This window comes from Sycon ciliatum, chromosome 4, assembly GCF_964019385.1.
Source record: "Sycon ciliatum chromosome 4, ocSycCili1.1, whole genome shotgun sequence".
In the NCBI taxonomy this organism is placed as follows: Eukaryota; Metazoa; Porifera; class Calcarea; order Leucosolenida; family Sycettidae; genus Sycon; species Sycon ciliatum.
The window spans coordinates 8,438,612-8,451,589 of record NC_088646.1 but is presented as its reverse complement, the minus strand read 5'-3'; the positions used below and the strand labels follow the sequence as shown (position 1 = coordinate 8,451,589).

The window sequence follows — 12,978 nt, the reverse complement described above, 5'->3', positions numbered from 1 at the left end:
GTGCCATGCACCACAATGGATTGACAATTATATTATAATACAAGTAGCACTGTAAAAGCGCTGGTAATACTCATGTTGCAGCCATGGCAGTTGTGATTAGCTTTCCAAGTCAAGCCTGCTGCAGAAATTATTGCACTCTGACCAGCTGGAGTGGCCCAGGACTGCCGGTTGTGGAGAACAGGAGTGATGCTTGTATATACGCTTGTATTTACATGATGTACATAGTGTACTTCGAAGTAATGTTAGGTGTATTACTTGTGTGTTCTTCTGCCTGTGCGCGTGTACATGTGCTGGTCAGTGTGGAACCGCCATCCATATCAGATCATACAGCTGCTATCAGTCTCAACAGCATGTATCTGGCAAATAGGGGTTTAGTGACTCGATTTTCCTTACTGTGTTCAACAGAGTGGCATTGCACACAGCTACTTGATGTAATAGTAGCATCTTGGAAAATTTATACTTGTATTTTTGATAGTTAGCTTCAGTAGAAACTTCTCCAGTGTGGCTCTTAGCTTCATTACCACGGAGACTAAGCATTCAAGTAATGCACGAAGAACAGTGGCTAGATGTGAAGTGAAAAGCCATTGGACCGTACCCCGTGGAATACGCATTTAGTATAGAAGAATTTCTTGCTATGTTGGCAGCAAACACTGTATAATATTATAATATTTACATTACCAGTAGAAAGTGCCCAATGTGCATTGCTTCAGCACTATGTTTTGGACAAAGCAGTCAACAAATTCCACATCACTATCGGCTACATGTTGGAGAAAGTTGTGAAAAACACTAGAGCATACATGTACACTCAATACACATGCTCAGCTACATGTATGGCATTTAGTATGTGGGCGACTTCAAAGTTCTATTTTGGTAGTTTGCTTCGGTGGAAACTGCTAAAACTTGATCCAAAGCTCTACTACTATGTTCGGAAGATGTTGCAATCAATTATTGCAAGATACGTATCTGTCATATGGTGGAGTCAGGGGTTCTAAGGCGTTCGACAATGTCCCAGTGCAATGTGCTGATTCTTGAAATATGGCATCACTTGAAACTTCAAAGTTTTATTTCACGAGTTACCTTCGGTAGAACCTGCTCAAACTTGCTACACAGTACCATTATTAGGTTATAATAGCATAACCATCAAATACAGGGCAAGTCCAGTGTCAAATACTTGTGGGCGGGGCTAATATGAGGGACGTGTGCGCTGAAATGGGATGATTCCGAAAAGAGAAAAAGGTCACCTTCTAGCAGAATTCTACCCACTTCTACAGCTTATGCGGATATTTAGCAAGTATACTACTGTCCTGATGTTGGACATCAAGAAAAAGGGGGTAACTACCAGTGCTACGGCCAAAAAAATGGTTTTCCGGAATTTTTTGGCCTAAATTGGCAATTGTGAGTATGCTATGTTTGGCCCCTCCCCCGAGTGAAACCGGCCGGTAGAACTTGATAAAATTTTGTCTCCGTACACAAGATATCCAACGGAACAAAGTACAATCGTTTGTAGCCACGTTTCAAACAAAAAAAATTTGGACCCGAGGGGTAGGAGCCACCTTAACTCGTATCCATATGTCCTTTTCCTTTCTACATTTATTTATGGCTCAACATCCGAGTTTCAAATCGTCTTTTGAGTCGTTATTTTCTGATCTTCTCCGAATCTCATATCTTTCTTGGCTTCTCCGCTGCAGTAGCTGATTCAGCCACCACCCAACTACCGGACGGCGGTTGTTGTATTGCTATTTGGGATAGCCGATAGCCTTCACGTTGGGCGAGGAAAAATTCAGTGCGATCAGGCGCTTCGGATAAATCGGATACGTGACGTTTGGAAAATCGGCAATCTGCTGTGCTAGTATAATCTCTAACCTAGTAGCCGGCTTCTACCGGTACACTACTCTCACAGCTTGACATGTTGGCCCAGAAATGGTCCAAAATTAACCAGTGGCATAGTGACAAATGCCCAACAAAAGTTTCCCACAACACAACACAGTCTCTGCACTGACTTCATACTTGGTAGGCCTTGGAACAACATTCCATGTTGGGCAAACACAATAAATCCAAGAGAATGAAGATGAGAGAACTTACCGCAAGTGCTCCCAGGTCATGGCTTGCTTGACAAGAGTATCCATTGCACTGCTCCACGGCAAGGCAGCCACCCGGATCAACTCAAATACTGCACTGACTCGGCACTAGGTGATTTTTCACAGAGACACACATAAACACACAAACACGTGCACACACATGCACGTACACATAAACACACACACATGCACACACATGCACGTACACATACACATACTCGCATACACATACACCCACACGCACGTTGCGAATGGAGAGGTACCAGCTGAGATGCCTGCTTCCTACAGAGCAATGCTTTGACTACAAGCTTGGTTTTCTGATGGACAACTGGAGTCTGGAATTTGAGTTGACACTCATGGAATGCCTGCTTTAAATACAAGCCCAGCCCTCATAATATTGGCTCGTGCAAGAACAAGACCAGTTTTATACGTGATTACGGTATGAACACACACAACTCAATACGCATGCCACACTGTTTACCTCCATGGTCTTGATGTGTGGCACAATGGCAAGCAGCTTGGCCTCCCATGGCGCACTGGTCCCGGCCGCCACAGTACTGCCGGCATAGTTACGCCATAGATGACCATGGTTGGCAATGAAATCCTGGTGTTTCAGAGGAACATAGCATAGAAAACGACCGGCAACAATCAGCACAATATCTTCAGCGAGATTTTTAAACTGCTGTATAGACCACCACGTTTCATATTGCTGATGGGTGCACTATCAGTTTACTAAAATAACTTTCCAGCAGTTCTTCCAACAGACACTGCACTTTCTGATTCCCAGGTCATGAGGCAAAACATACCAGTTACACATGCTAAACCCAGGTCGGCGACGCGGGATTCAAAGTATTCACAGCTTGCGATGCTGATACATCAGTCATCGTAAACTTTGAATTCTACACAGGACAGGAGTTTGGCAGCGAACACAGTCTGGCACATGCAGTGGTAATGCAGCCAGTGGAGAACATAGTAGCAGGTCACATTATTCACATGGATACTGTTTATACCTCACCCTTGCTCACCACATGTATACGTAAAAATTACAGTGCTGCTCAATGAAATCCAGTTGCGTCACTCAAGCACAAGCCGGGCGTTGCGCAGCCCTGGACCTGCGAACACTGGGCTGCGAAATGGTGCAAGGCACAAACTTGAGTGCCGCGATTGGATTTCATTGAGCAGCACTGTATAAGTATGTCTCTGGTCAGTACACTTCGCCCCAGCCGCCCAGGTTTCTCAGCTGTGCTGTAAGCTGACATCAAACAGTACGAGAGATGGGCAGAAAGTGGCACAACTCGCTGCATCCGACAACCTGACCGCTGTTCCAGCAATGGAAGGAAAAAAGACTGGGTGTCAATGTTCTCTAACATCTACCTGGATCATGAGCACGAGGTACTGTGTCGAGAAATGTGAAAGGCCGATGGTGCCCACCAAGTACTAGAGATACGCAAGCCAGTTGTAGCTTATAGTAATGTACCGGAACTTGAGAAAGACATAAAGGAACTGAAACAGCTTGTTTCATGACCTGGTGGACGTGAGCACCATCAATGCATATCGTTCCACATCAGGATTGCTAAGCACCCTGACAATATCCAATGCCGGAAGTACTTCGAATATTCAGACTTCACGGCTCACATGATCCATCAGCTCGCAAGTACTGGCATCAAAGATCCACCATCGAATAGGCGCTACCCCAGCCGCAATAGCTGCTACTGTTACACAACTTCATCTTGCAAGTTCAAAGAAGCAGAAAAATAGCACGAACTGCAGGGAGGTGTACAACACGCAATTTCAGTGAGGCCTCAAAGGGTTAACACACACACACATACACACACACACACACACACACACACACTCAGGTAAAATAAGGACACTTTTCTGGTGCCGCTGTACTTCAAGATCATGACCGTGATCGCCATGGTGATATTCGGTCGACATCCTGTGATCGGCGTGATCTGCGCGTGATTAAAGCGCCATCACGAACCAAACTACTGTGTAGCTGGGAATGCGCACGCGCATGCACGCCAAACGTCAACAGTTTTCACTGCTACACCTCGTGTTTTTGAAATGCAGATTTTTAGCTGGATCGCGATCGGGAGACGACAAAGAAGAAACGATCTTGTTGTGTATATACTTTGCGCTTGTCGTCGACAACAGTCTTTGTCATTGTTGTTTGTCTTTTGAGCGTCCACTCTGGCCAACTCCTTTTTTCTGAACCGGGTTCCACTGCTTCTCGGGTGTCCGTCTCGCAACCAGTAGCACCAACATAATCTTCTTTTGAGTAAACATGTTCAGCCATCTGCTGCTGTGTCGGGAAGGATTTGGAGCAGTATCGCTGGTCGTATGGACCTGGAGCAGTGGAGGCGATGTCGTGAAGAAGGTGCAATTTATTTTATTGTTTGTGGGCTTGTTCGTTCTTGCCTTCATTGTTGCGGGGTCTGCAGCTAAGTGGTACATGTTTGTAGATTGGCTATTGTGTATGTACTGTAGATAATGTCAAAGAGATAACGAACTACAATGTTACGTTGTACATGGAGCGACTCGGTACAGTGATCTTGTTTACTAAAGGTGCAGAACTGCCAGGCTAGAATCTACACCCGTGAATTGCGCGGAAAAAAACTTGGAAAAACAATCGTGCAAGCGCCGCCATATACAGGTAGTTCAAGCAAATGCGCCACTGAATCGTACACCTGAGAACATCTCTTCAGATCAGGGCAGGGAATAGCTGAACTGTACTACTCCCTGCTTCAGGCAGTCTACTTTAATGTAGTCTGGTCTTGGCACATCATCTGCAATCTAGTCCTCGGCATCACCAGGATTACCAGTACAGCTGTAGTGTGTGTACAGCTAGCAAGTGATAGCTGTGAATCGACGCATGTACGAGCACTCTGCATACATGTACACCACTGCTACAGTCCATTCATAAAAAAGATGAGCGGTGGCGCTAGTGAGCTCTCGTATTCTGTAATCATTCATGATTTTTATCGTACACGATGCAGTGCCGCGAAATTTGAACAAGGGCTATAAAAAGGTACCTCGCCTGGAGTTCGAGCTGCACAATGTACTGTTGCAAGTGGAGTGAAACGGCCTGGATTTTCATGGTTTTGTCCAATTCATTGCTTTTGCGATAAAACCTGGCTGCAATCCTACTGTAAGTGAACAAGTATTTGGCGCAGGCATATTTTCGGCCTGATCACATCGGTATTTGGCCGAAAATTTGTTGCAGTCGAAATTTTGTTTTGCAAGGTTCAGTGTGACAGTGTATACAGGCAGCAGCAGTACAGGCCGAATTTGTTGCAGCCGAAATGTGTTTTAGCCCTGGGAGGCCGAAATTTGAATGGGCCGAACATTTGTAGACTTCTTCTTACGCCTTGCTCTTTGGAGAAATAGACTTTCAGAAACATAATTGGAAGACCGTGGTGGGGCTCCAAGTTTTTCTTACGACATTTTACCTGCCTCCGCGAAATCAATATCCTCGTTATTCTGGCCTCTCGCGTACAAAACAATGCAAGTACGGGAAACTGGCCGAGCCGCAACCGCGGATCGCAATTTTGATCAAGCAGTGTAGCGAAAGCTCGGGGTGAGCCGCGGCCTCCCTGCGCCAGCCCGAGCCGCGGTCACTATGGTAATGATGACGTTTCATGCCGCAGATGACGTGCAGCGGAGCAGCGAAGCCGCAGTGGAACCCGGCCCTTATGGGTGGACTGCAACCAAAGATGCAGCGCGCTGGTTATTGCGCACACTATCCTCGATCTGGACACATGTGCACTAAGAAAAATTAAGAATCATGCGGTGTCAATGTGGAAGAAAATGCTATTCATATTCAGTTACTGGCATGCAAAAAAAGTGCAGGTCTGTGAAATCCTCCCAGATATGCAACCACTCTGCCTTTTCTTGTCTTCTTTCAGATTGCGTTTTGCAAGGAAGGAAGTTAATATTTGAACTAGAAGGTGCGGGCTAGTGACCTGAAGCAGTAGCAGAAGAGTACGTTACTACCCGTGAAGCATGGTGTTTTCCTCGTGACATCGTGACAACCCGTGCGCGGTCTCTGCCTACAGCGGGATGTCCGCATATAAACTGATGTGTATGGGACAGGCTATGAAGAGTGGTCCGGCACATACAGGCGTGTCAAAGAAGGTGAGTAGTGATATTGTACTTGCATTAATATTCTGTCCGAATGGGTTATGTTCTGACCTGTGAATTGGTCATCCAACAGCCTTAGAAACTGGTAAGATATGTTAACACTATGTACTAATTATGCCCTGCTAGTGTGCGGCAATTGTTGTGAGTGCAGGTGGAATACTGATAATTCGAACACCAAAATGCCGGGGAAAAACTTCTAATTATCCGGACATTCTAATTATCCAAACATGTACCACAACCACAACACATTATGTATGTCAAGATGCTCGCATTGACACGCAGAATGGCACTACACACCTTAGACACAGATTTAGTGGACACCGAACTGCCTGCGCATGCAAACCAAACTGATTTGCAGAAAATAAAGTGAACTTCTAATTATGGTTTGCTAACTTCGAATTATCAGCTCAATTCCCAAACATTTTCTATGTAAGTGGATTCCGTGGGACTTCTAATTAACCGGACATACTCAGATCGAGGTTCTAATTATCAGAAATTGTGACGTGGAAATCGTATTGACAGAAATCGGTCCCGGAAGAGACTTCTAATTGAGTAGTATGTTCTAATTAAGCCATATTCGAAATATCAGGATTTTACCTGTATTAAAAAGGATTATTAAAAAAAGGAGTCAATGGTCTATGTGACACTAGCATCCAAACAACTTGAAGGTCCGGCGGCAGCATTGTGTGTACTATAGTATACATTATTGTTTCTTGTTGGAAACGCTGATCAGGACTACATCCAGTAATATAAAGGCAGAAAGTGCAATTGTTTCAAAGAGCTGTTGTATTTGTTTCAAACATTTCCAATGTCTGATATGCAGGCAAATATTTGAAAATGCTACAGTTCCTGTTACAGCACGATAGGCCATTAATATGCACATGCAAAAGAACTGAAGGTTATCGGTGTTTCGGCGGGTGATAAAGAACATGATTATACTCGTGATTGATCATCATTGTCATCAGACGCGCTGTTTCCGTTTCAGAGTGGTGGACAAGAGTTGCTGTGTAGCTTATCAGGCAGCAGAAAAATGCATTCTGAAGCAAACTGACGAACTGTATCAACCCACAATGTTGAAAAGTAGCATAATGCTGCCATTCCCAGTTCTAGCTGGTATACTGTGAACATTCAGATTGATTAGAGCGGTATTTTCCATACCTTGTACACGAGATACTTTGCCCACTTGTACCTCTCCCTTTCCAAACCTGTTTGCCGTAGTTGCTTGAACGCATTGGTAACCTGCTGTTTCAGACATTTCTCTGCTGTATGGTATGTGGCTAACTCACATGGAGACAGTCCAGAACTCGTTTTCACTCTAGTTTTAAGCCGGTCCCAGTCCTCAAGTGTGCTAGTTTTTCCCGCCACCTTCTCAATTGCGTTGGCCAGTTTGCTAGTGTAGCTCCCACCGGAAGAATTCGGGACCTGATCCATCACCAACAACAGTGTTGGGGCCTCAGTCTGCTCATCAGTGGGATGTGGCTGTGCCGTAGCTTGTGGCTGTGCTGTGGCTTGCGTCCCGGTCGTTGGTTCTGGCTGGGTAGTGGAATGCACATCGTTTCTTGGAGGAACCTCCGGCTGGGTGGCCATACATGTATGTGGCTCTGCGGCGTGTGGCTGCAGGTTAACTGGAAGGCCCACACCTTCATCCAGAAGCCGTTGCCACGCTCTTGCATTTTCTTCCTCTGCATCTTCGATTGTTGCTGCGCGGATGTGCTGAAGATGTGGGCCTTCCAGTCTGGTTTCCTGGTCGTCTGGGCCATCATGGAATATGATTGCGTTGTCATGCCCATGCCACCACACTCCCTCACCTTTCTCCAAGAACCGAGCGATTGTCGTCATCAGGGCAATGAAGTCGGGTCCCAGGTTGTCTCGGTTTACAATAGTAGCCCGGAAGGCTTGAGCTGTCGAGTACTTTTTCAATACTGCTTGTCTGCTTTTTTTTTGTGCTTGTTCTTTCTCCCCGCAGGCGGATTATTATCTCCCTGGTAATTTCTTGAGGCCTTCTGCTTGTGGTGGCAAGGGCAATTTGGCGAGCTTGCCCTTGCACCCTCTCCAACGCCTCCGTGTTGCATGCTCTCAGGTTCAGGACCGCCAGCTGCTGAGGAGCGTGGAGTAGATCATGGAGGTAACCTCCATATAATGTTTCTACATTTATTTTTGGTTTTGTAATAACTTTTTTGAGCAGGCCAAGTGGCGCCACAGCATCAGTGACAGGTGGAGCAGTTGCTTTGGGCTTCTTTCCTGCTCCCCCGCATAGCAGATTTGCGCTATGTCCGTCATGGTCCGTAGCAGCTGCTTTACGGAGGTTGGGCAGTCCTCCTTTTCCTCCATGGCTGCATGCAGTAATACAGCAGCATGTCGCCAGTCACACCCTCGGCTGTGTTGTCGCCCAACCTGGCTGTCCACAATAGAGTCATACATGTCCTTGACTTGTCCGCCGAGGGTGTGACTTATTTCCTGAATCACATGTGCCAGGTGGCCTTTGACATCGTGTAGCGGTTCTGTGGGGAATATGGAGTAGTCTTCCGATGCGTTCTGGGCAATGTTGGCAGTGTGGTTTAAAGCGAGAAGAGCTGGCACACGCTGAACTCCACGCAGTACATCATTGAGTGTCGACGTGGTGCTCAAGTGTCTGGCTGCCAGCTATTCTCGCTGCTCCTGCTGGTGCAAATTCGCCAAATCGCGGCCTGGCACTTTGCCATATCTTCCCGCCGTAGCAAAACTTTGGAGGGTCTTTACTGACGGCACTGGCCGGATGTTGTCTTCATAATTTGAAATTGAATCTGACTTGACTCCGCATCCACTTCCGCACTTGTAGTGGCTTCTGCCAGATCGGCTAACACCTGCCTCGAACCAGCGTGCCGCCATGTCGCCTGTAAATCCCACCAACTTGTCGACGATGGGGTCTCCACCGTTAGTTGGAATTGGGACTGCAGCCACATGTAGGTCTACCAGCCTGTCCGGGATGAGTTTCAGCTGATCGACTTCTGAACACCCGGACAGAGCCAGTAAACGTACATGTGGTGCTTCCACCAATGACTGAACTTGTCCATCTTTGTCAGAAATGTGCATGGCGGGGTCATAAACCACCTGTACAGTCTCACACAGCATGTTGTGCCCCAGCACGTCAGCATGATCATTGCTTATGATCAAACATCGTGTGTGGTGACACTTGTAGAGGACATTGATCAAGTCCGCTGTGCTTGTATTGTCGTTGTAGACTTGGCCGATCTCCTTCAGCTCTTTCGCCACGTCCCCTCTATTCATCTTGCTGTATTCGTCTTTTGTTCTGTTGTTCTCCTTCATCAGGCCAGCAGCCTCGTGCTCCTTCAGCAGCTTCTCTCGGAGAGCCAGCAAGGGCAATTTGCGGCCTTTCACTGCAAGGTGAGTTTCAGAAACTATCCCATTGTTGTTAATTTTTTGCTTCACAAGCACGCACCCCTCGCACTCCTCGCCTTCCAGCAAGTCGTTCTTTTCCACTTTGTCCTGAATTGCCGCTTTCAGGTGCTGGCTGGTCATTTGCTGCGGAAAGCTGATTCCGTTTGTGAAGCGTTTCCGCTTTCTCCTTGCGTGCTGCTGCCGTGGTGGAGAATGTTGCTGGACATCAAACCTTAACGATTTGGCCTCGATTTGCACTGCCAACGCCGTGCTTTGTGGCAAGGGCAGTCCAGTTAATGTGTTCTCCTGCTGTAGTTGTTCTCGCATCTTCGAGGAGGGCTTCCTTGTCAAATGCATAGCATCTGGGCGTGTGTTTCCTTTTTCTAGGATTGCGGGCTTGTGCCGATTCTTTTGTCTCGAATGAACGGCGCATGCGCTGTCGATCCATTGCAGCAAAGCTGATTCGGTCTCCCAGGAGAGTGCTTACATCCTCCTGTCCCCATTGTGCTTCCAGTTCGCTCACCACGTGTCGTGTGATTTCCCGTTGGTTGCTTTTAGTGACGGGCTGTGTTGTTCTGTTTTCATTTGCACAGGTTTGATTGACGGGCACTTTTCGATAGGCGCCACGGGTACTTTGCAAGGGGAAGCAGGCATTCCACTCCTGCTTGGACCAGCACCCATTGCAGTCCTCTACGCTGTGGCGGTCTTTCACACCGGTCCGCAGCTTCCTCCAGCTCTCCAGTCGAAACGTGTTGAGGTACTCTCCTATGGACTTTGCACGCCATCGACGCTGCATCAGTGCAGCTAGCCGCTGCCTTGACCTGGCAAACTTTTCCTTTGACATGTCACAGCCGAAGAACTCAGTGAATGCCCGGTGCCGCTCGTTCAGCGCCAGCTTCTTGTTTTTGTGGAGTTGGTACATGTGCGCCCTGGCATAGTGACATCTTATGGTTTGTGCCATGGTGCTGCCTGCAGGTAACAACCCGTGCATGTGCGCGCATTCACATAAAGAACTCTTTGCATAGTTACCAGACAAGTATGCTATCAAGCTGGTGTGTGTTAATTATGATATCGTTTGCCACAGCACCCCACAACTTGAGTTTTGCTGTAAAGAATGCCTGCCCTGTGCTGACATATCTGTCTGCGCTTCTAGTTTGTGAGCATTACCTTAACATTCTGTACAATGATACATTTATTTTGGCTATCCGAAGGCATGCAGTATGTAGGCTTACCTGCTGGCAAGAGCTGTCTGTTGCTGAGCTGGTATCTGAATAGCACAAGTCCTGATACTATAACTGTCTGATAAAAAGTATTGTAGAAGTCCAGGCCTGTGCACAATAAACGTACATGTGGTATGTTGCCTTATGAAATTATTATTTGAAGAAGAGATTTTACAACTGCTCCAACTAACCTGAGCGGATGAGAATTCTCTCTCTCTCTCTCTCTCTCTCTCTCTCTCTCTCTCTCTCTCTCTCTCTCTCTCTCTCTCTCTCTCTCTCTCTCTCTCTCTTCTCTCTCTCTTTCTCTTTCTCTTTCTCTTTCTCTCTCTCTTTCTCTCTCTCTCTCTCTCTCTCTCTCTCTCTCTCTCTCTCTCTCTCTCTCTCTCTCTCTCTCTCTCTCTCTCTCTCTCTCTCTCTCTCTTCCAACTGAAGTCAGGTCTAAGTGGGTCTCTGTATTCCAAGACTGCACACAGTATACTCTGTAGAGATGATATCTGGAGCTGTCTCAAATCAGTGCATGTTGAAAAACACGTGTGTGACTTGAAGGGTGGGAACCTGCGTGTTGACAAACACAGGATCACTATTGACACTGACAGCTCACTAACTAATGCTTCACTCCAAGACTAACTGTGTAAGGACTTACTGACATTAGTATTGGCTCACTCGCTGTACATGTGTGCTGGTCTTGGTACTTGATCGTGGAGGCCAAGGAAGTCGGATTTGGCGTGCTCTCTGCATTTTTTTTGACGATCCGCTGCGTGCACGCGTGTTGCCGCCTTGGCACGTAGAGTAGATCTATGTGGCGAGATCTCTCCGTGCTGCGTGCATCACGCAAGCATGCCGCGGCGCTGGCCTGGCCTGCATGCATGGTAGATCTACATGACTGTACTACAATACTTGAGAGATCCGCACGCCCTGAGTGGTCGTACTCGTAGACTCGGCCATGCATGACGTGTGACATGCCACATGCACGCGCACGGGCCGTGGAAGTGGGATCACGAGTCAAGCTGGCCTGCATGGGCAGTGCATGCTATCTATACCCTGCAGTGCAGGCCTGCCCTGGCACCCCGCAGCCCGTAGTAGATCTACGCGTCAGTCATGTACGTGACCAGATGACTGCATGCACTAGCACTGCACTGGTGCCATACATGTCCGTGCCATATATGTCACAGGTACAAGCGCACACAGGTGAACCATGCATAATCAGCTTGCCGTGCAAATCCTCGCAGTCACTTTGTGTAGGAGACAATGTCGGCTATTCCCGAACAACAATGACAGTTTCCTCCATAAACGCGGAGCGTGGGGAATGTCTTTGGCGAATGAGAACTGTTGCATTGGCTAGCTGTACATCCCAGCAAGCGAGAATGTGCTGGATATCGATGCTTAACACCCGTTCATCGCAGTGGTGAGTCTGAGCAGACCCCGAGGTACAACAACTTTGTATACTAAATGTGTACAGTGCGTATGGTGAAACAAGTCGACACTGGTTTCCAGCGAAATGTTGATATCTATATACAATATCCACCAATATCCTTTATCTAGGGCCCGAAGGCTATCCAATTCACCAGGATTCGTGGCCTTACTATTTTTCGTTTTCTCCGCGTTTTGAGTTGAAATTTGAACATAAAAAGTAGCACTGATGACGTCACTCCTCTCAAAATTGAAATTTGACATCGGAAATTGATGACAACTAACCCAATGTATCGACACAGAAAATTTGGTGGAAAAATATTGATGTATGCCAAAGTAATTAGCAATACAAGTTTTGTACACACATGATCACCTTAATACCTGAGCACACACACACACACCTCCTCAACATCTGGGTATGAAAGAAGCGCCCACTCACCTTGATATAGTCGAGTAAGACCTGATCAGAATTGAGCAGGTTTTGTCGGCAGTACGGGACGATGTGTTGCGTTAGTGCCTGCTCAATGACCTCCACTGCTGCCACACGCTCCAGCAAACGGAACACACGTGTCCGATTACTCTCCTAAGGTGGACAAGAAAGCCAAGCAGCCAGAAACCCTATACAGTTGATGAACCCATACTAAATACCAAATTGATCAAGACATATTCACCGGGCGAGGGAAAGAAAAAGGAAAAGTCTGAAGAAAAAATTGACTGTCACCACCAGGACTCGAACCAAGGGCCTTCGC

At 47.0% G+C, this 12,978-nt stretch overlaps 1 protein-coding gene across 2 annotated transcripts in view; it reads right to left on the bottom strand.

Moving 5' to 3' along the window:
- The window catches only part of LOC135814280 (kinetochore-associated protein 1-like), a 135,962-nt gene that overhangs the window by 108,188 nt on the left and 14,796 nt on the right, over positions 1–12,978 (bottom strand). For both annotated transcript variants that reach the window (XM_065327379.1, XM_065327380.1), the window contains exons 23-25: positions 12,669–12,812; positions 2,560–2,682; positions 2,083–2,186 (exon numbers count right to left, since the gene is read on the bottom strand). In XM_065327379.1, coding sequence (XP_065183451.1) covers positions 2,083–2,186; positions 2,560–2,682; positions 12,669–12,812 — 371 coding nt within the window. The remainder of the gene's footprint in view (positions 1–2,082; positions 2,187–2,559; positions 2,683–12,668; positions 12,813–12,978) is intronic.